Consider the following 22,935-nt stretch of genomic DNA (forward strand, 5'->3'; position numbering starts at 1 on the left):
CTTAAAAATTCAAATGAATGACATTTTAATTGACTAAAAATTCTATACATGTACAAAGTAATTTTTGGTTTTTGTTTGCTTATTTTTAAATACTGAGTTATTTTTTAAATTAAAAAAGTAGTTTATGTATATGGGGAGTTTTGACTGCATGCATATCTGGGCACAACATACATGCAGTTCACACAGAGATCAGAAAAGGATGCCAGATCCCTTGGATCTGGAGTTAGAGATTAATGTGTGCCGCCATGTGGGCTCTAGGAATCAAACCCAGGCCCTCAGAAGAGGACACTGGATCTCCTGAATCTAAAACTGTGGGTGGCTGTACCACGTGGGTGCAGTAGCTCTATGCAAGCTCTGCACAAAAGCAGCAGTGTTCTTTAGGACGGAACTGTCTCTCCAACACCCCCCTCCCACTCCACCCCACCCCACCCCATCCCTCGCATTGCCATTTTTAGTGACATGACCCTTATCATTCATAGAACCTACCCATGGCACAAAACAAATAGCGCGGAACTGGCAATTCAAAGTTAGTTCTTGCTGGCTTAGTGTCATGTTTCTGTTTATCTTCAAGCTTCTCATGGAGAGAGAGAAAAGTGGCAGGTGGATCTTGCTGAGAAACGTTATCATAGGTTATGTGTCCACGGCAAAGCAGGTAGACCACAAACTTCACACGTGTTTGTGAAATACTATTGCACTTTTGGTAAGATGCCCAGCCCTTCCCAAAGCCTGTGCCATCTGACTTCCGTAGTGTCCTGTGCTGCCATTTGCCTCTCGCATCTTAATGTACAACCACACTGGGTTTCTGGAAGACTCTAGAATGCCAAGGGGCATTTCTACCTTGGTGCATTCTCTCTTGCACCAGCCCACTCATGTCCTGGAATATTCTTGATTCAGTTTCTTAGCATGGCTATCTGGTTCTCACTCTTTGGGTCGGGCCGCGTCTCAGACAGGCATTCAGACAATCTGCCTGAAGCCAACCCTTCTCTTTTGTTTAGTTCCTGCTTAGCCTTTGGCTGCAGAAAGGTTCTTCCTTTCCTCTGTGTTTAACTTGCCCCTCAGACTAGCGAGGCTTCACAAGAGTCAGCATCACACGTGTCATGATGTCCAGTTTATTCCTAGCGCTGGGCCAGTATCAAGCACACCCTCGGAGCTCAATTAACACAGAACTAATGAGTGTCTACACTGAGCCAGGCGTGGTTCTGCTTCCTGCTATGATTTCAGTGGTGCTGAATGATGTTGTGCAATAGGCTTCGCCTAGATGCCAAAGAGCGTTATAATAACCTCAGCTTGGCTGCCAACAAAGTCGTGAGCACAGGCAAGTTGCTTCACTGACTGGGGCCTTGGCTCTTTTCATCTACAGCGTTAGCACAGGGGAGTTCGGAGACTTTTTCTAGGGCTGGAATTCTTAAAAATATAACTATAGCTTATTCATTGCTTTTAAAATTAGACTTTGGGATTGAATAGGGGTTGGAGAAATGAGACTTAACATGTAATATGAAATAGTTTTCCAAAATTTTAATGAAAAGATTTCATAGAGATGGCTTGAAGAGCCTGGAACATTTCTTTGCCCCACCGAAGTGAGTTGGTGTGAAGTTGCTTTTTGGTCCTGAAATCTCCTTGGTTACGTTTGTACTCGTACGGTTCACTGTCAATAGCTGTGAGCTAGGCTTTTTCTTAGTATACGAACTCCCTTCTCGGTGTGTGAGTTCCTTCCTTCAGTCCCCTTCACACACCTAGTCCAACCCCTGGGACCTGGTGCACTCTCAGAGAGAGGATGTTGTTTTGACTTGGATGGACCACCAACTGCGTAGCAGCAATCCCCAAGGGCTCTGAATGAAACCGAAACCCCGCAACTCCCAGCACCCACCCGGGAATCCTGACATCCACCACAGAGATGAAAGCTGGGTCTAATCAGTAGTAATAGTTGTCAGGGTGTTGCTGCTGCTGCTGCTGCTGCTGCTGCTGCTGGTGGTGGAGGTGGTGGTGGTGCTGCTGCTGCTGGTGGTGGTGGTAGTGGTTGCATGTCTATTTTGTGCCAAGCACAATTTTTTTCCTGAATGTTCTGATCTCCTGCTATCAGGCACCTACCACCATGCCTCTCCATCTGACAAATGGAGAGATTATCTCAAGAGAATGAAGTGCCTCGCTTTAGGGTTCACGACTCCTAAGTAGCTAGAACAGTTTGGCTTCAGGTCTGTGTGCTTAGATGCTCTCCCAGACTATCCTGAGGAGACAGCCGAGTGAGCACGAGGCAAAACCCAAGATTTAGAGTGGCGGGGACGAGAACGGAAACAGGAATAGACATGGGTATGGCTGCCTCCACCTACCCACCCCATTCCTCCTTGGTGGAGCCCAGCTTCAAGAGTCCTTAACCATCATGCAGATCAGGATGGCCTGTCCAGTTTGTCCTGCCTTAGACTCCTCAGCTCTGTCTTACAATTTTACATCTTCATGGGGGTGGGTCAGGGGGTCAGATATACCCCCAGACTTCCTGGGTGATTGCTATGCACCTCTGGCTAAGACTTCTGATTATCAGCCTCAGTTTCTCCACTCGAGGCAACTGACAAGTTGATTCTTGCCAGACTTTTAATTTCTCAGATGCCACATTCAGGCAGAAAAGAAGGACACAGTAGGATTTTGTGGGCCATCTGAGTGGAGGTTGGACATCACAGGCCCCCGCCTTAATGCCTGAAGCTCAGTTGGCCATGGGGGTAAGCGTCAACACGCATTTGACTAGACGCACTGCCGGTTGCCTCGCTCTTTTGAGGTAAAGGCATTTCTAGCCAGTAAACAAATATGTCTTCAGGCTTAAAGCACACTGGCACAGAGGCCAGGGACTCTGCAATGCTTGACTTCCTTTGATGTGATGTAGCCTTAGGGCTCAGGGTGTCGTGAGAGAATGTGTCTCCAGGCATGGCAGAGAGGAATCCACTCCTGGCTTGCAGCTGGTTGCTCTCGTTGAATCCAATCCTTGCTGAATTCCTACCTCCTTTGATGCCATCTGCCTCTTGTTCTCCTTTTTCCTGCTTTAGCTGGTTGGCTCGTTTCATTTCTCCTATCTCCATTTGTGGTAAAAGAGCTGGGAAATCTCCTGCAGCTTTAGAATATGGGCATCTATTCGCTGACTCTCTCCCGTACAACACAACCAGCTACTGCACGACAGAGTGACGGCTGAATTCGAAACAGATTTCATGACTGTAGTTCTGAAAAGCCATCTGCTCCACTCTTCGCCGTGTGACAGAAGGTGCTACTGTTAGTGTAAGCCATGCCAGGTAGTTGAGGTCATGCAGGGGGGGGGGGGGGGTGGGGTGCATAACCAACCACAATGCTCTTTCAGATGACAAACGTCTTCGTACTTGCTAGCTCCGTGTAAAGGCAAGCATATTATTTTCAGTTTTATAGGTTCTAACTAGATACACTAGTATCTATCCAGATACCTTTCTTCCTGATAAAAGAAACTTGTATATTCTTTGAATGGTATGTATGTTGTGTTCGTATATGATATCCGTGTGTGTGTGTGTGTGTGTGTGTGTGTGTGTGTGTGCATTTAGGTAATAGAAAGAAAATATAGAGGAGGGGTGTCTCGGGGTTTCTGTTGCTGTGTTGAAACACCATGACCAAAAGCAGCTTATGGAGGAAAGAGTGTTTCATCCTACAATTCTCAAGTCACACTCCATCACTGAGGAAAGTCAGGACGGGGACTCAAGGCAGGAACCTGGAAGCAGGAGCCGTTATAGAAGCCATGGAGGAGCTGGGCGGTGGTGGCGCACGCCTTTAATCCCAGCACTCGGGAGGCAGAGGCAGGCGGATCTCTGTGAGTTCGAGGCCAGCCTGGTCTACAAGAGCTAGTTCCAGGACAGGCTCTAAAAAAGCTGCAGAGAAACCCTGTCTCGAAAAACCAAAAAAAAAAAAAAAAAAGAAAGAAAAAAAAAAAGAAGCCATGGAGGAATGCTTCTCTCTTGCTTGCTCCCCAGGGCTCTCACTGACTTTCTGGACCTGCTTGATCCTACACTTGATCTTAGCCAAAAGGCCGAGAAGCGATTGTGGACCTGACTTCTAATATAACTCAGGACCACCTGATCAGGGATGGCACCACCCACAGTGAGCTGGGCCCTCATGTGCCAATCATTAATAAATAAAATGCACCACAGACTTGCCTACAGGCCATCTTGAAAAGGTATTTTCTCAATTAAAACTCCCTCTTCCCAGATGTCTAGGTCTGTGCCAAGTTGACAAGACCAAACATACACACACACACACACACACAGAGAGAGAGAGAGAGAGAGAGAGAGAGAGAGAGAATAGGAAAATGGAGATGTTGCTAACATGAGGGTCCTTGGAATGCACTTTTCTTGTGTTATCTTAAATTATTTATTTAAAAACAAAATAATAAAAATATATGACATAGTTCTAGTTGGACTTAGTGAAAATAAGCAATTTGATATATATTACAGTCTGGGGGAAGTTACAGATGATGCTTATTAAATTCTTAAAATTATAAGGACAATATTTTTCTATATGTCTTTTTTTTGCAACAAGGTCTTATGTATCTGAGAATGATGTAAACTCCTGACCCTCTTGCCTCCAAAACACTGGGATTATAAGTGTACACCACCACACCCAGGTCTGTTTCCTGTGTATCTTATGACTTAGCAAAGCCATGATCCACAACAAGAAACTAGAGATTGAAAAACAGTAACAGGGAAGGGTTGGGTTTGAGAATGATCTCTGTGTGTGCATGTGCAGGTACATGTGCATGTGTGCATGCGAGTGTGTGTGTGTGTGTGTGTGCACATGTGTGTGTGCGCGCGTGTTTGTGAACCAGTAGCAGCAAGCTCAATCATAAGTTGATAGTGATTCTAAAATCAAACACTGGTGCTGTGAGAAACATCTGTAGTGAACTCTGGTGCACAAGGGAAGCTGGGCTCTCAGAAGAACGGTTATGGGTGGAGTTTGTGGTCCAAACCCTGGGTTTCTGGTTTAGGAGCTCCGTGATATTGGGCAAAACACTGGAACACGAACGGATTTACTGTTCTGCATTGCAAGGGTAGATTTTCACTAGTGCAAACATGGTGGCTCATCTCACGTTACTTAGCCTGGTGCCTGGGAGCACGGCACATGCCTAACCTCCCCCCAGCTTTCGGTGTCAGCAGGTTCTCTGATGAACCTTTCGTCATTATTGCTTGGTGGACACCGAAGGCAACTTCCCAGCGCAAATAGCCTTCAGATTTCACGGGTGGGTCTGAGACAGTGGAGGTAAGCCACTTGTCCTGGGCCATGCGCCAGTTTTAGGCTAAGCAGCTGCCGTTCCAGCCCACGTTGCTGGGCTCCAAAGTCGGGGATTATGACCTCTCTTTAGAGTTTGTGGAGTAAAAATGATGCAGATTCCCACCTAAAGAATGAGATGAAAAAGCCCTGGAAGATGGCGCAGTGTGGAGGATATCACAGGACAAGTATCAGTGAGGAGGTTTGGGAAGAATTCCAAAATAATCAGTGTCCCACAGGAACCATTGGCCGCCATCACCACCTCCAAATCTGAGTGTTCCCAGATGTGGGCTTCTTGCCATCGATATGATGGTTTGGAGCACAGAGGAGGCCTCTGGTCGGTGGGGCACCCTTCAGCCACTCGAGTGTGCCACGATGGGATGGGTAGGACTTGATAGTGCCCCAGACTTGCTTGGCACCTTCATTTGGGTGCCCACGGTGCGAGAGGCATCAGAGAGAGGCCTCCCCGAGCCTGGTTTTGCTTTTCTTATACTAGCCCTTGCTTCAGCCCGATCCCAAGCTCTAGGCTAGCACCGGACCCAGGGAGAGTTTGCCAGGAGTCCGAGAAGTTGCCCATCCTAACAGACAGGACAAACAAACCACGGGACACAAAGCTTATGCCAGAGTGAACAGCTTATAGGTAGTAAGCAGCGAGAACAAATGCTTTATATCCGTCAACAATCTAAGATGTATGTATCAAGTGCCACTACATCTGTCTGTCCGGCTAGCTGTGTATCAAACCTCAGTAGTACGGTTTGAATCTCAACTGTCATACGCCCCACCCCTACCCCGCCCCAGAGTACACCAGGCTTGGTTACCAGCCTCTGGCTGTAGCTACTGGGAGATATTGGCATCTTTAGGGGGTGGGGCCTAGTGGAGTAGGTTAGGAGTCACAACTCTGCTTTTTTCTTGGGACAGAATCTCACTGTGTAGCCTGCCATGCCACACTCAGCATCCCTATGGCTGAGATTACAGGCGCATAGCACTGTGCCTCGCTCTGGGTCCTGCTATTGGAAGGGATGCTGGGGCCCCGGGATCTTCTCCCTGCTTCCCAGCTGCCAGGAGTTGAGCCGTTTTATTCCACTGTGTCCTCAGTATCTTTTTTTTTTTTTTTTTTTTGGTTTTTCGAGACAGGGTTTCTCTGCAGCTTTTTTAGAGCCTGTCCTGGAACTAGCTCTTGTAGACCAGGCTGGCCTCAAACTCACAGAGATCCGCCTGCCTCTGCCTCCCGAGTGCTGGGATTAAAGGCGTGCACCACCACCGCCCGGCTTGTGTCCTCAGTATCTTGATGCGCCTCACTCACCACAGGTCCAAGGCAACAGGGCCTCCAAATCCACGAGCCAAAACACAGCCTTTCTGACTACAGGTATTTCCTACAGGGAAACTAAGATACGCAGGTCTACGTGAAGAAGTGTACTTTAAGGATGGTATATACATCAAAACCCAACTGCAAAGCTAGACCTGATGGCGTGGTCCAATAATTCCTGCTACTCAGGAGGCTGAGGCAGGAAGATTGCAAGCTCTAAGCTAGTCTTGGATGTCGCATGAGTTGAGGGACAGCCCCGACGACTCAGTGAGAGCTTGTCTCTGAATAAAAAGGGGAAGACTGGGGACCTAGCTAAGCGGTAGACAAGCACGCTTTCCTCAAAATGCGGAAGACCCTCAGTTCAATTTCCGGTACTGAAAAAGATATGAATAAATAAAATCAATAAAAGGTGATTGTAGTTTAGGTTCCAAAGAGTACCGGGGGTGGGGACAATCCCAATAAAACCCAGAAACCAACAGCAGAGGCCTCGCCCTGCAGCTGCTCCAGTTCCTCCCCTCCCTGTGCAGAGACACAAGGCTGCCTTCCTTTCCAAGGCTAATTAAGGCCTCCATCTGGGCTCTGGACTCCAGCCCCTCCGTTTCCTCAGAGACCTCACTCCACCCTTCAGGCCCTCTCCTTTATCTCCCCTCCCTTTCCCGTCAGGGCTTCATGGGACCAGGTCTCTCCCATCTTTAAAGGATAATTTTTAAAATGTGTGCCTGTATCCATGTCTATGGGTACATATGTGCATATCCAACTGTATGAGTGTATAATTTCATGTTTATGTGAAATGTGTTTTCATCATTCATTTCTTTTACGGCTATATCAAGAAACTTCTTTCAAGCATACCGGCCTCCATTCCTGCCCAAATCCTTTACCGACCTCTCCTGCCGAGTGTTTGAGACGTTGTTTACATAGGCTGCGTCTACATTTTCATCATCGCTCATTCTGCAGATCAGAGCCTCCCTCCCGCGGCTACCCCAGCCTCAGCCTCAGCCTGCTCCTCAGCATGGAAAGGGTCTTCTGGAACTCTTAACAGTCCCCTTATAGCGCCACCTGAAGGCCCTTTAAAGTCTTTCTTTAGGTCCTCAGGCTCTGCTTCCCACCCCCCATGCTTCTGCCTCACAGGGTTCATCCTTGGTCAGGCCTTGATGCTCAGACAAGTCAGTAAAGATAACGTTCTGAAAAGCATTTGCGATGACATCGGGCCTCCCCCTCCACCCCACATGACCTTGAATGTGCCCTCGCTATTGGACCCATTGGGTCTTATGGTACAACATCAGCCCTTGGGACTGCCAATCAGACCCTCTGGTTCCCACCTGCCCTACTGGGGCCAGATCCCTGAGGCTGAACAGGAAACTGCAGCAGGTTTCCTGGTGATTCAAACAGAGGATGAAATTGGTGGTGGTGGTGGCAGTGTGTGTGTGTGTGTGTGTGTGTGTGTGCGCGTGTGTGTTGAAAATAGAAAGGGGGACAGAGGATGGAAAGGGGAGGGCAAGATCTTAAGGGAGGAGAGAGGGGATGAAAAGGTACAGGAGAGCATCCAGTTTTCCCAGAACCATCTCCTGAAAATGCTTTTTCTCAACCAATGTATATTTTTGTCAAACAAACAACAAAGCCAGGCAGCCGTGGCTGTGTGGGTTTAATTCTCGGTTTTCTTTTCTGGCCCCTGTATCCATGTGTCTATGTGCTAACTTTTTAGTGTATCGGAGACTGAGACAGACAGGTTGCTCGCTGAAACAAAGGATTCTGGTTTAGAAAACTTTCAAGGTATAAATTACTTTCCCTAGAATATGAAGATATTAAGTTCTGAAGAAGGATCCCCCTTATAAAATGCTGTCACCCCCCTCTACCCTGTTCTAACCTCTCCTGTTCCCTTTGTAGTCACTCTGAGAGTAGCACAGTGGGAGACCCAGGGACCCTGCTCCACCCCCACCCTGCATAAACTGGTAGGGCCTCTGGCTTGCATAGTTTTACATAAAAGTGTGGCAGCTGGTGACAGGCACCCTTCTCAAAGATACTACAGCCTACATTTGTAGGGGCACTATTCCCTCCAACGGATCTGCTCCAATAGGTTTTTTATTATTATTCAAAGGAAGTTTTTGTTTTGTGTGTTAAAAAAAAATCCATTTTAAAACTGTTTCTGTTATATATAATTTGCCACGTATTTTTTTTTCTGAAAGTTCAGACTGTCCTGGCAAGGAAACAAAAATAGTCAACAGGTCATGGGATCAATCATAGTCTAAGAAACTACCTGGTGATCACATTAGTGGGTCCTTCTAGGCAGGAGTTATAAGGGAGGTTCATCCTCACCAGAGTCAGTACCTGAAACACCCAGGCACCAAATTCTCAACATAAGGGAGAATTAATTCCTCAGAGGGGTAAGGGGCTGGGGAGGCTGTAAAGGCAGACAGCAAGCAGGTGAGTTTTTTTTTTTTAAACTGAACTTGATAGATGAGAAACTGGGAAATAGCCTTCAATGCATGGGCACAGGAGAACACTTCCTAAATATAACCCCAGTAGCACAGACACTGAGAGAAACAATTAATAAATGGGACCTCCTGAAACTGAGAAGCTTCTGTAAAGCAAAGGACATAGTCAACAAGACAAAATGACAGCTGACTGAAAAGATCTTCACCAACCCCACATCAGATAGAGGACTGATCTCCAAAATTTATAAAGAATTCAAGCAACTGGTCATCAAAATTCCAAATAATCCAATTAAAAATGGGGTACAGAACTAAATAGAGAATTCTAAACAGAAGAATCTCAAATGACTGAAAGACACTTAGCAATTGACTTTTAAAGTGTTCTTTTGAGTTGTCCCAGAGAATGCTTAACATTCTAGATGTGTCTGATTATTTTCTCTATTGTCATATATTTTGAAATTTTGTCTCTGTCTGTCTGTCTGTCTGTCTGTCTGTCTGTCTCTCTCTCTCTCTCTCTCTCTCTCTCTCTCTCTCTCTGTGTGTGTGTGTGTGTGTGTGTGTGTGTGTGTGCATGCACGCATGTGCATATGTGGGGTGTGTGTTTCCAACAGGCAATCAGATAATTGGCAACTTTGTTTTAACCTTCACTCTGCTTCAGGGTTAACAGATGAGAACTCATGGACCTTTCTGGGCAAACATGCATCCCTACAAACATATGGCCACCTTACAAACATTTAGCTGCCTTATGTGCATATGGCTACCCTACACACATGACACCCCTACATATATATGGCTGCCCTACATACTTATGGCTGTGCTACATACTTATGGCTGCCCTACATATATATGGCCACCCACTCCCAGGAATATATTGGACATTGTTTTTCCAGGTCTTCCACTGAGGGCTTTTGGTATTTGCCAGTGACCTAATATAGCCTTGATTTTAAACAATCTTTGATTGTTTTGATTAATCTCCCATGGGGAGGCTATTTGTACCAGCAGACTCACAGGTCAGGTTCAGGCAGTTTCGTGAGTGGGGTCTTCCAGGAAACTACCACACAAGCCAAGTAATGACCACTGGGAACTGGGCTTTTAAGGTGCTCCAAACCCACTTCAACTCATGCAGGGTCTGGCAAGCTGCTGGCCCTCACTCAGGTTAAAGACTTTTTAAGAAGGTTACCATGGGCGTAGAAAACGGGGAAAATAAAAATAAACAAATTGATATCCCAGAGTCTTTGTTCGTCTTACCCTGTGTTTTTCTGGAGTAATTACTGTCCAGACTTTTGCAAGCCGTTGGTTAATTTCCAGGGTTTTGGAAATGCCGGTCACTGCAATGCTTGCCCATTGTCTCCTTTGCAGAAGTTCTTACTCCATCGCTTGTTTGGTTTGCTGTTGTTGCTGTTTTCTTATCTCTTCAAATTAGTTATCAAATAACACCAGAAATTTCCTCGGGTCTCTTTGGAATCTTTCTCTTCTTGTTTTTTGAGACAGGGTCTCACTACGTAGCCCTGGCTGTCCTGGAACTCTGTAGACCAGGCTAGCCTTGAACTCAGAGAAATTCACCTGCCTCTGCTTCCGGAGTGAGGGCTGGGATTAAAAGGCATCTGCCACCATGCCTGGCTTTGCTATCTTTTAAGGGGTTAGCACTTGCTCTTTTCTTCTTTCCTCTTGACATTTTCTTGTTGAAGAAAATCATCATGTATCATCCAGTCTCTGTTCTCTATGCTGTATTTCAATACAGGCTCAACACGGGCTGTCTTGTATCCTCTTTGTGTGAGATCGGCGACTCTGCCTAAAGACCTCCCTGTGTTCAGGTCTGCTCGGGAGAGTTCCTTAGAGCTGATGTCTGCAGTTCCTAAGGAATCGTGTCAGGAAGCTCGCTGTATCTTTTTTCTTGTGGCTCTGTAGTTGCTGAAGGCCTGTCATGTGATCACATTCTACCTATTCCTCGTTTACATGCTCACACACTCCCATGAGAGAGACATCACACACTCCCTTAGAAAGACATCCTCCCATCAACCGTCTGGTCCCCCTGCAGAGAGGTCTGTATGGAAAGGCATACATGCATTTTCCTTTTCTCCGTTCTCTGCCGAATTTAGAAATGAGACTGGTTCCTAGCATGCTCTGCCCGTAGCTAACAGGACCTCTCTCCAGTGTTGGAACTCACTGATTTCAATGGATTTTGTGTGACTAGCTTTACTGTAAGTATTGCTCTTAATAATGTTCAGATTGTCTCATTGAGGACCTTTGGGGTTAACTTACAAATCCTTTCAACCTGACTCAGTTGTCTTTAAGAGCATCCTTGAGTTCTCGAAGTCGCTGTCACCATGATGTCACCATGATGGTGGAGTGTTTATTTTTTGACTCAAACTGTGATTGGCTCTCTAAAAAGCCTCATTCTTTGGAGTGGAAGTAGTGTCTGCAGGCCCAGCCTGCTGGCGAGCATGCTCACTGCTATTGCATTATCTTATGTTATGCTTGCTTGCATGCCTACACCCATGCATAAGTGTAGCAGTCTTTCTCTGACCACCAGCCCCTGACGTGTGACATGGAGACTTATTAGTTAGGACTTCTCAGCCTTAGCTTAGGCTTGTTTCTAGCTAGCGTTTTAAACTTAAAATAACCTGTTTCTCTTCATCTACTTTTTGCCTGGGACTTTTTACCTTTCTTTCACCTGTACATCTTACTTCGTGTCTGTCTGTCTGTCTGGTGACTGCCTAGCAAGCTAGGCCAAGCATCTCCCCTTTTTTCTCCTTCATTCTCTCTTCTTCAAACCCAGATTCCTTCTCCTACTTATCTCTCTGCCCATCAGCCCCACCTATCCCTCTTCTGCCTAGCTATTGGCTGTTCAGCTTTTTACTAGACCAGTCAGGTGCCTTAGTCAAGGTCAAACAGCAACACATCTTTACATAATTAAACAAATGCAACATAAACAAATGTAACATACCTTCACATAGTTAAAGTAATATTCTGCAATGCATAATGCTGTGCATAAACATAATATGCACTATCCTTGCATAATATATATAGCATTAAATATCTTTAAATATATAATTAGATAATAAAATTTTTGAAAGCCATTTGTGTAATATCAGAATATTTCTTGAATTTATTTTTTTCTTTTATAACTGTGGTATTTTTAATATCTTTTTCCAGAATATATTTACATATATTATTATTTTCTAGTCCCATTGACAGGAATCTACAGGAAAAATAATGGTGATGATAATATTTGTTCTCCCCTATGGGAATCATTTTAGCTATTCACCACTGAGTCATCCCGTGGTCCGTAATGTTCTTTACCGAATTGAGAATGTTTATTCTATCCCTGCTGTTACTAAGGCTGGTATAATGTATGCAGAATTTTAGAAAATGTTTTTTATCTATAGGGCTGATTTTAAGTAACCCTTTGTTCCTTTGGTTACCCAACACATTGATATGTCTCTCAGCACTGAATCAGCCATTCACTTGAGAACATACTTTATTTGTGTGCATGTGTGTGTGTGCATGTGTGTGTGTGCGCATGTGTGTGTGTGTGTGCATGTGTGTGTGTGTGGGGGGGTCTTTTGATAGAGTTCAGGAGACAGGTGATGACCATGATTCCCCTGAACCATACTCTTAAAAATGACTATAGTGGTGGTGAGAAGGGCTTTGGAGATGGATATATTAGGTCCCTGCAAGCGTGAGGAACCTAAGTTGAGTCCTCACATCCATATAAAACACACCAGCTGTGGTGGCATATGTTTATAGTCCGGGAGCTGAGGAGGCAGAAGCAGGAGGATGCCTGGGGCTCTGTGGTTAGGTAGTATAGTCTAATTAGTGTGCTAATTAGTGTGCTAATGAGAGGCTGTCTGAAAAGAAATGATTGGCACCTGAAGTTCTCTACCCACTCTGCAAAAACTCCTTATTCCCTCTTCCTCCCACACCAAATAACTACTTTCTGCTTGTGAGAACTTGGCTCTGGGTCCTTTTACAATTGCTTAGTATAGTTTCTTCCCGATTGATCCATGTGAGAACGTGCGGCAGAATTTGCTTTTTCAGGTACAGCATAGGAGTCATTATGGGGCTGGCCACTGGCCTCTGCCTTTTGGCTACTGCAGACAACACTGCCGTGAATGTGTGTGCAAACGCTGTGTGAGTCCTTGCTCTCGGGTCTCACAGGCTTCTACCCAGAGGCGAAACCACTGCCCGTAGAGTTATTCAATGTTCCGAGGAACTGCCGGGGTTTTATTGCACTCGCTCACACTCATGGGGCTTCAACATGAGTTTCCATTACCTCTGTCTTGTGTTCTTTTCTAGAAGAAGAAAACGTGATCGCTGTTCCTTTGGGCAGTCGAAGCGTGCGAATTACCGTGAAAGGACCTGCCCGTCTCTGTAAGTAGAATTTCCCCTCAACGTGTTATGAAATTTCCTGAAAGCAACATCAGACAAAAAAAAATGAAAACCCACTTCCTTGCATATGGTAGAGAATTCTATCCAGTACACTCAGTCTGTGTCTCTAGGAAATATTTATTTTGAATTGGAATAGGAATGCATCGCTTTGCTCCCTCCCTTTTCTCCATCCAGCCCGTCTCAGATGCTCTCAAACCCTTCCTGTGTCCCCTCCCACTCCTTCTTCTTTGATTATTAATGGTGTGTGCACATGTGTGTGTGCACGCGCGCATACGTGTGCTATGAATTATTCTCATGCTTTAGGGTGGTGTAGTGGCATTTCAATTGTATTTTAATAAATAAAGCTTGCCTGGGAATTGAGAGAGTAAAACACACTGGTCAGCCTTACAGCCAGGCAGTGGTAACACACATCTTTAATCCCAGGAGGCACTCTAGTTGCCATAGCAACCGGGCGGTACATGCCTTTAATCCCAGTGGTGCGTGACTTTAATCCCAGAACTAGAGAGGATTATAAAATGGGAGGAGACAGTCCTCAGACACAGTCTCATTCTGAGATTCCTGGAGGCAGGATCTCTATTTTGGACTGAGGTCGATGTAAGAGCCAATGGCTGGTTGCTTTAATTTTTGGATCTTCAAGTTGAACCCCAATTTCTCTCTCTGAGCTTTTATTAATCGTGTTTTTATTTTATTTTTTATTAATCATGGGTAGAAAGGATATCAATTTGGGTTTAATCTTCCCATGAGAGAGAAAATAAAATTGTATGCAGAATTGTACAAGGATTCGAGGATCTTCTAGAGCTGTCAGAAGTTTGGGATTAAAACGGAGGAAAAAAATCAATTAAAGACCTCATCAATGACCTTTGACCTGGAAAGATATCCTGTCTGTCATGGCATCCTATAGCCCCAGGCTTCCTTAGCTGTGTTCAGAAGACAGGAAGTCTCCTACTGGGCTCTGAGCTTGAAGAAGCATATTGGGTTTGCAGGCTTACTTTATTATTTTAAGTTATGGGTATGTGTAGGGTGTAGGTGTATATGAGTCCTGGTCCCCAAGGAGGCCAGTGGTGCCCAGACCCCTGGAGCAGGAGCTGCAGGCGGTTGTGAGCCCCAGCATGGCTGCTCAGACCCACCTCATTCTTTGAGACAAGCTCCCTCACTAAACCTGGGGTTCACCAACTGGCTGGCCTGGCTGGCCAGCAAGCCCCGTAGATCCATCCATCTGCCTCTCTCATGCTAGGTTTACAGGCACTTGCTGCTGTACCTGTTTTGTTTGTTTGTTTGTGATGTGGCTGCTGCAGGGAAGGGTCCATCTCGGGTCATTATGCTTGGGCAGCAAGCAGCTTACTGACCGAACATCTCCCCACGATAAGCTCTTAAGCACAAATTCTCCAGTCCCTCATGATTGACACTAGTGAAGCAAGATATTCCTTGATGTGAAGAGTCAGAACATTCTAGAGACCTGTTTTCCACAGCCTTGAAAATCTTCAGCACTCTCTGGGGGCAATTCTTCCTTCCTGTGAATTAAAATGTGATACTTAGAAACTAAAAAAATTGCGAGGTATCATTTGGACTAAAAACAATCAAAAAGCATCAGGCGTGGTGACACATACCAGCAATTCCAGAATTTAGGAGACAGAGCCAGGAGGAGTGGGTCTTCAAGGCCAGCCTTGCCTAGGTGAGACTATCAAAAAGAAAATAAATAAAAACATACAAATGTACACAAATAAGTAATAACTAAATGAAGTGCCGAATCCACAGCAGTGTCAGTCCTGCTAGTCTTCAAAGAGAACAACGCAGATATCTCTCAGCTCCTGAACTGATAATCAGGACTCGGGTGGAATATTATTTGGCGATAAAAAGGAAGGCATTCTGATGAACGCTATGATGTAGGTGGATGATCCTTGAAAATATTGACCGAGTGAAAGATGCCAGTTGCAAAAAGCCACATGTCACCTGACTCTATAAGATGAAATACCTAGAGAGAGAAAGCTACAGAGACGAGAAACAGATGGAGGGATTCCTGGCTAAGGAAGAGCTTTTATTTGGGAATGGCAAGAACCACTGCTATCGTATCCTGTGGTAGAAACGCTGAGCACGAGTGAATAATGAAATAGCATCTTTTATCTAGGTGACTTGGGGCTGGGAATTAGCTCAGTAGTAGTGTGAGGCCTTGGGTTCAACACCCAGTACTGGAAACACAACACAAAGAAAGCAAGCAAGCAACTGGGCAGGCTCTATGGCTTGACAGTTATATCTTAACAGCTGTTTGAAATGCATTTTAATGTGTTGCCCGGATGACACTGACAGTGGCTTCCCAAGTTCAGTTTTGGAAGACCGTGGTGTTATTTTGAAAGAAGGTCTCACTCTGTTATCCAAGTGACCCTGGAACTCCCCGTGTAGCCCAGGCTGGCTTGTAACCCAGGCTAGCTTCGAACTTGGGCTAAGCTGCCTGCCTCGGGCTCCTGAGGCCCGTTTTGCCAGCTTTCCGAGATTGTTTTTAAAGGTGTAGGAACAGAATAAGAATCCAATAAGCAGAACAAATACAGATGGACACCCCGGAGAGCCTCGTTTTCATGAGAGCATGCTGGGCAGATGAAGCCTGGCTTTGTCCTGGAGACTGGCACTCTTCTGGAGGGAGTTCCAAAATGCTCTCACTTCTCCAAGTGACAGATCTATTGCTTGGAGCTTTCCCCTTCTGAAGCCCCACAGGCAGCTCTGGAAGCCTTTCTGAAAGCCACCCTTCTCCGCTGGCCGCCTTGCAAAGGAGTAGTTTACATGTCTGAATTTCACAGTACAGAAGGGGTTTTGTTTTCTTGTTTTATATAACCCTTTTTTAAAAAAAGAGAGAGCTGCATTTCTGAAATCAAGCTTATTTTGCAGTCATAAATCATTCTTTTAGAGCCCGTAGTAACTACAGCCTTCCAAATGGCTGCAGTATTGAAAACTGAGAATGTTTGGTACTGTTAATTTCAAGTCCCTTTGTTGTGGAATGGAATTTAATTATAGAATGCCCGTCTTACAATCTGCCTAGAGCTGTTTAGATCCTGAATTTCTAGCATGTTCTAATCCTAGCCATATTATTATAGGGAACCCACAGCCCCAGATTTTCCAGCCCTGCGTCCCTCCCCGAATGCAGGCAATCAGACAGTCTATGCAAAGGCAGTGGAATTAGAGCAAAACTTTGGCGCTGACTCTGTTTGACACCGCTGGTGAGAGGACTCAGAAGGTGAAGGTGCTTGCTGCCCAGCCTAAGTCAATCCCCAGTTCAATCCCCAGGACCTCTGCGAGAGGACGAGAGAGCCACCACACCAGTGCCACCCCAACAAATAAGTAATTTAAAAAAATATTAAAAGCCTGGAGAGATATCTCAGTGTCTGAGTACTGCCTGCTTCACGTTTGGTGCCCAGCACTGACATGGTGACTCACATCTGCCTTTAAGTCCAGATGTATACAATGCCCTCTTCTGGCCATTGTGGGAACTTCACTCATGTGGTAGATATTCACACACACACACACACACACACACACATTAAAAAAATCTTTAAAAATTTCAAATAACATTAAATCAAATGTTCTACTAACAATAATTCAAAAGGCCAAGATGCTATAGGCTGAAACCTCCACCCACTAGACCAATACAGTTTTCCTCCCAGCCCTGTCTGCTGAGCGTGAGTAGAATCATGGCACTACACATAATGACCAAAGGAAAGTGATGCTGAACAAGACAGAGACACACTGCAGACATGTATCTGCTGTAAGCACAGGCTTGGTTCTGTAGGGCTAGCTGGAAGCCCTCATACACAGCCACCTGAAAGGGTTTTCCTGGCCTCCACAGTCTAAACACATCTTTTGGTCACCTGGTTCTGCCTCTTTCTAAAGGAGCCATAGCTATCATTTTCAGTTTTTGAAACAAGTAGATGTATTCATTATCTTTAAAGCTATTGTTTCTTCCCTTCCTTCCTTCCTTTCTTCCTTCCTTCCTTCCTTTCTTTTTCTCTTTCTTTCTTTCTTTCTTTCTTTCTTTCTTTCTTTCTTTCTTTCTTTCTTTCTTTCTTTCTTTCTTCTTTTATCTCTCTTTTTAGTACAGATTAAAATATTTAAAGTTGTCCTTATGGGGCTGGAGAGATGGATCAGCAGTTGAACTTACTACTCTTGCAGGAGAGAGACCTGGGTCCAGTTCAGTGCCCAAACTGCAGCTCACACTCTCCCGTAGCTCCAGTTCCAGGGGATCTGATGTCTCCTTCTGACTTTCCCCAGTTCCTGCACACGCACATGGTGTAGATACTGTCATGTGGGCTCACAGACAGATGCATACATATAACATAAATGTCATATTAAAATGTACAATTACAAATGAGCTTCAAAGATCTGGGCACAGAAGAAGGCTTCTGTTCCCGATGGCACTTCCCTCTATGTGAGGTTGCTGGTTCTACTGACTCACTCCCATCCCCTCCTCACTGTGGAAACCAGAGTGGGGACATTAGCTGGGCTGTGGACAGTAGACTCAGACACATATCCTCTTTTTTCATAGTGGTGGAGTGGTTGTGAATTCCTGGGATCTTCTGCCTTGCTACCTGCTGCAGATGCTACAGAGGGCTCTGTGGGAACTGAGAACGAAAGCACTTGCCTCTGCAACACTCCTAGGCATCAAAATGAAATTAATAGAAAGTCTATGTTGTGGTTTAGGGGACGGTGTCCTCCCTTGCTCCCAGATCACTCCGCCCCCAGATTCCCACCCTCTCTTTCTAGTTGCTGAGTTCCTAGGAAACACGGAAAGCTGTTCTTCAGCACCGGTGAGACAACAGCTGCCCAGCACAGCACACATGCTCCCTTCAGTTCCTGGTTCGGTTATTGTGCCTTAGATCCCCATGGACCAGATGAGAGAAGACTACATAGGAGAGCTCTGTAGAGATTTCCACGAATTTACACTTGCTAAAGAACAAACAATACCTTAAAGCAAAACTGAGTTTCTTTCTTCTGAATAGGCAGTAAGAGACATGGCTTTCCTCGCTCTGTGGTTTTAGGTACCTCATGAAAAAGCATAAACTAAGAAAACTTTCCTCTTTATTCTGTGGTGGAAATGGTTCCTAGAACTTGAGTAAACCTATTTGAAGCAAAACAAAGCAAAGCAAAAACGAAACAAAAATCCTTCCTAGTCCCTCCAAATTTTGCAAGTCCGTTCTGCCCATATGAATCAATGCCATCAGCTGAATAGATCATTCTATATTTGTTGGTCACACATACTGATGTCACACACAGTAAAAATGTCACTTGAAATCAGATGTCTGTAGGGTAGCTCTCATATTTAAATTCTATTTTTAACTTTTCAGTTATTGAGTCAAAAACCCTTCAAGGAAACAGAGGAGAACACAGCTTCAACACTCCCGGGGTTTTTGCTGTCGAAAACACAACGATAGAGTTTCAGAAGGGTGCGGACAGACAGACCTTCAAGACTCCTGGGCCCCTGATGGCCGATTTCATCTTCAAGGTAGACGGCCCATCTTCAGAGCATCCTGTTGAAACACAGCAAGGGTGTTCTTCGGGAAGCCGGCCATGACTGCGTTCATAGAGAGTGTGTATCTGTGTTTCCTTCACAGCAGGTCACTCCCAAGGATGGTTCTGCTCTCTCGAGTAGAGACCGTCAGAGTTAAGAATCAATCTTTGTTCTTCCAGAGGGAGATCATTTCATACTCATCGCCACCATGTGCCCTGCTCAGTTTAAATCCACAGGGACTTTGGTGGATTTGATGGATAAATGGCTAAGCACCCCATCCCAGGGAAGAAACGGAGAGCGCAGGGGTCAACCCTCGACTTCCTTTGACAGGGCTGTCCCTGTCACCCTCAACCCTGTGAGTGTGTTGTACCACAGCAGCTGATTCGAGATCAGGGTCCCATTTGATGAAGATCCCTGCTCTAGCATCCCTTTCAGACGTCTTCCCGGATCCCTGAGCCTACTTCTCCCTCTAGGTAGAGCTGAGCCATCTTCCCTCCTATCAAGGAATTAAGTATTGTAGTCCACCTACAATACTTATCTAATCTGGCATATAAGGAAATTTCCAAGGAATGAAAGAACAAACGGTAATCCCGCGAGGGAGTTTGCCCTCTCCAGAAAAATCATCCAAATTTTAGTAGGATGAAAATTGCCCTGATTGCCAATCATACCTTTATGAAGGGAAATGAGATTAATTGTTTTTCTAGTTGCTAGAATAACAAAATCTCTAGCAAAAGCACTTAAAGAAGGAAAAGAGGAAGGGTTTGCTTCTGCTCACAGTGTGAGGGTCAGCACAGTGGCAGGGTCACGTGGTAGCTGACCGCATCTGCAGTAAGAAAGTAGAGAGAGTAACTGCTGTGCTCAGGGGGTCTTTCCTTTTTATCTAACCAGGATCCGCATCCAAAGGGCTCTTCCTGCCTCAACCCAGTCTAGAAATTCCTTCACAGGCGTTGCCAGAGGCTTGTCTCCTCAATGAGTTTAGATCCTTTCCCTATTAATCATCACAGAAAACCCTGAAACCTTAAAAAACAAACCCCTATACTATTAGTTTTCAATGTATTAATTTGATGAAGGCCGGGCGGTGGTGGCGCACGCCTTTAATCCCAGCACTCGGGAGGCAGAGGCAGGCGGATCTCTGTGAGTTCGAGACCAGCCTGGTCTACAAGAGCTAGATCCAGGACAGGCTCCAAAGCCGCAGAGAAACCCTGTCTCGAAAAACCAAAAAAAAAAAAAAAATTGATGAAGATGTTTTGTGGAGATATTGGTTGTGCTACCACCAGAGAGACAGGTAGAGGTTTGATAAAATATGAGCTGACCTGCGTCCCTCGGGTCCGACTTCAGCCTGCAGTGTGACCCACTAGGGTTAGCCTGCATAGCTTTGCTTTGTGTGGGAGTGTTCCTTCGCTGGGGTCCTGGACTGTGGGCGTGGTGATGGGGGCTGAGCAGAGACATGCGTTCACCCCTCTCTGCTTCCAGACTGTGGTGTGATAAGGTCAGATGCTCCAAGCTGCGGCCTCCTTGTCTTGCCCATTGTGACAGACAGTACCCTGGGACTGCAAGCCAGGACAAAGCCCATCCCTGAAGTCCCCTTCGTCCATGTTATATCACGGCAAGAGGGATGGGGCCTGAGATAATGTGCAATGCTGGAAAACTAAGAGATTTGTTTTTCAATGTAGAAATATTAGTTGTCATTTTTTTCTGCTCTTAAAGTAGATTTGACAAGTAGCTGGTTTGCTCTATGCTGAGGAGGTCGTGGTTTTTCAGCTCTTGTTTGCCGTAGCCCATACTTTCCCCAAATGCATCCCTCACGTTGAATTGAAGGAACAGATATCTGCTGCCATCTGTCCTGCTCCAAGTGTCTTTATCAGGCTTCCACAGGTCTCTGTCACTCCTGTGTGAGACCCTAAACCCAAATTCTTCTCTGACAGTCACATTGCCCAGAGACTGTTGTGATTTCTGACGTTCTTAACCAAACACACCCTCACCTCTTAACAGCGTGTGACTTGACAGCGTATTCTCTGCACTCTGTTTTAGCAATCTCCTAGTGCCCCGTCTCCGAACTCTAGCTCTCTCAGACTGCATGAACAGCTCTGGACATCAGCTTCATTGTCTAGAAACTTTTGGGCCCTCAAGCCCGAAAGGGCTGTTTAAAAACATTTGTCAAAGAGGGTGTTACACACACTCTACTCACCGTGTGTGAACAGTCTGCCATTGCCATGCCCGTTGATATTCTCTTAACCGCTGTGATGTACTTGGCGGGAGAGAAAACCTGGCAGTGTCAGAGACACTGACAACGAAGGAAGAATGACCCTGATGTTTTTCTCTGACTTGGGAGCTCGTCCAGATAATGTGGGTTTCTAGGAAATAGTCTTTTCTGTCAGTTACTGTTTTTCTCGTTCAGAACACTGTAGTGCTGTCCAGCTGTGCTGTGGCTGAGGTACGGGACTCTTTGCTTACGTTCATCTTGTCTTGGACCATCATAGGATCAAGCAACACCTGGACTTCTCTTGGGGGGGGTGGTGGTAAAAGTCCACCTGGGATTGCTGATGGCCGTGCCCTGCATTTCCCTGTACCCCTTCCCATCTTACTCCTTGAAGAACATCTGGTGTAAAGATGGCTTCCAGAAACAGAACTCTGAGGCAGGGGCGGGGGGCGGGAGACAGGCCACCTACTCCACGCTACTGCCAGCGCAGTTGTGGGTTTTCTGGGCTATGTTTATCTTCATAGTTTATGTCATAGGTTTTATAAACGTGGGGCTTTTAGGAAATGAGCTGTTGAAAACTATTTTACATGTAACGTATACTTCACCAGTAGAAAAGAAAATTTCCGTTTTTTATTCTTTAAGAAACTCTGTTTTCATAGCTAGGTTGTTCCAGGACACTGTGCCTTTTCTTCTTTCCGTGGGTTTCTCATTATATAATCTCGTCTTCCCGAACAACACGTTCTCATGGTGGCTCCTGTCCCATCTCTTTGCAATGGGGTCATTTACCCTGGAACACAGATTTTGCTCCTGCAATATGTGTACATGGCCACCAGTGGGCAGTAGATACTCTTGACTGAGGCAGGGCCGTTAGGGGGCAGTTGCTGACTGAGGAGCTGCTAGAGGCGCTGGTTACCCAGTGGGAAATTACCTAACACCAGCACCTGTGGGCAAATGCTTGGGAAGATCCAGGTGGAGGGCATTTCATGGGGAGTAGCTTCTGAAATACAAGTAGATGACGCTAAGGAAGATCTGTGTTTCTGTGGTAGAAGCTGCTCTGGGAAACAAGCACCTGTTGTCAGGGAAGAGGGAACACAAAACAAACAAAAACAAACAAACAAACAAAACCCATTTGCTTCTTTTGGGCCAGAAATTTAACCTCTGTAAGCTGTCATTTGGGGGAAGTCATTTTTATTCGATTCAGGTATTTTCTGCTCCAGTAGGCAAACATTTTCTGGTTGCTTTCCCAGCTGTTCTCAACCATGCGTCTGTCTCTAGTTCCTCCTCGGCGGGTCTGACAGCTTCTGTGCTGTCTACCCACCCTGTCTTGCTTGTCTAGAGAAATCAATATCTTATCTAACCTCCTGTTTCCTTTCCATCATGGCCTCACCCTGTGATGGCCGCAATAGTGAAATCCACATATTTCCAGGGACTTTAGAACACAGTGGGGTGTGGGGGTGTATGTGGAAGGGTCAGTACCTGTCTAGGGTTCCTGAGGGTGCAATAACAGAATACCACAGGCGTTGGTGGGATTGGCTCTTTCTGAGGGGTGTAAGGGAGGACTCGCTTCGCATTTCTCTCTCCTCCTTAATCATCCTTCAGGAATTCTTACTCCCCCACCCCCACCCTGCAACACACACCTGCCTCCGTAGCCAGCCCTTTCCATAAGAACACGTGCATACCGAGCTCGGGCCCAGTTCAACAGCCTTATCACAGCACCGTGGCATCCACAGAGAGCCCGTTTCCAAGTCAGATCACGATCTGAGGCTCTGTGGGCTGGGATTTCAGTGTGGCTTCTTGGGGGACGGAAGTCACCCAGAAACAGCAGCCGCAGGAAAGAGATTTCAATTATTTC

At 45.7% G+C, this 22,935-nt stretch overlaps 1 protein-coding gene and 1 pseudogene across 1 annotated transcript in view; one reads left to right on the top strand and one right to left on the bottom strand.

Annotated features, from left to right (window-relative positions):
* Positions 1 to 22,935, top strand: part of Adamtsl3 (ADAMTS like 3) — a 204,916-nt gene that overhangs the window by 91,259 nt on the left and 90,722 nt on the right. Inside the window, exons 9-10 of the mRNA XM_038313431.2 lie at positions 13,300 to 13,374; positions 18,720 to 18,877. Coding sequence (XP_038169359.2) covers positions 13,300 to 13,374; positions 18,720 to 18,877 — 233 coding nt within the window. The remainder of the gene's footprint in view (positions 1 to 13,299; positions 13,375 to 18,719; positions 18,878 to 22,935) is intronic.
* LOC119803150 lies at positions 3,815 to 4,042 on the bottom strand (annotated as a pseudogene).

This window comes from Arvicola amphibius, chromosome 12, assembly GCF_903992535.2.
Source record: "Arvicola amphibius chromosome 12, mArvAmp1.2, whole genome shotgun sequence".
NCBI classification, from domain to species: domain Eukaryota; kingdom Metazoa; phylum Chordata; class Mammalia; order Rodentia; family Cricetidae; genus Arvicola; species Arvicola amphibius.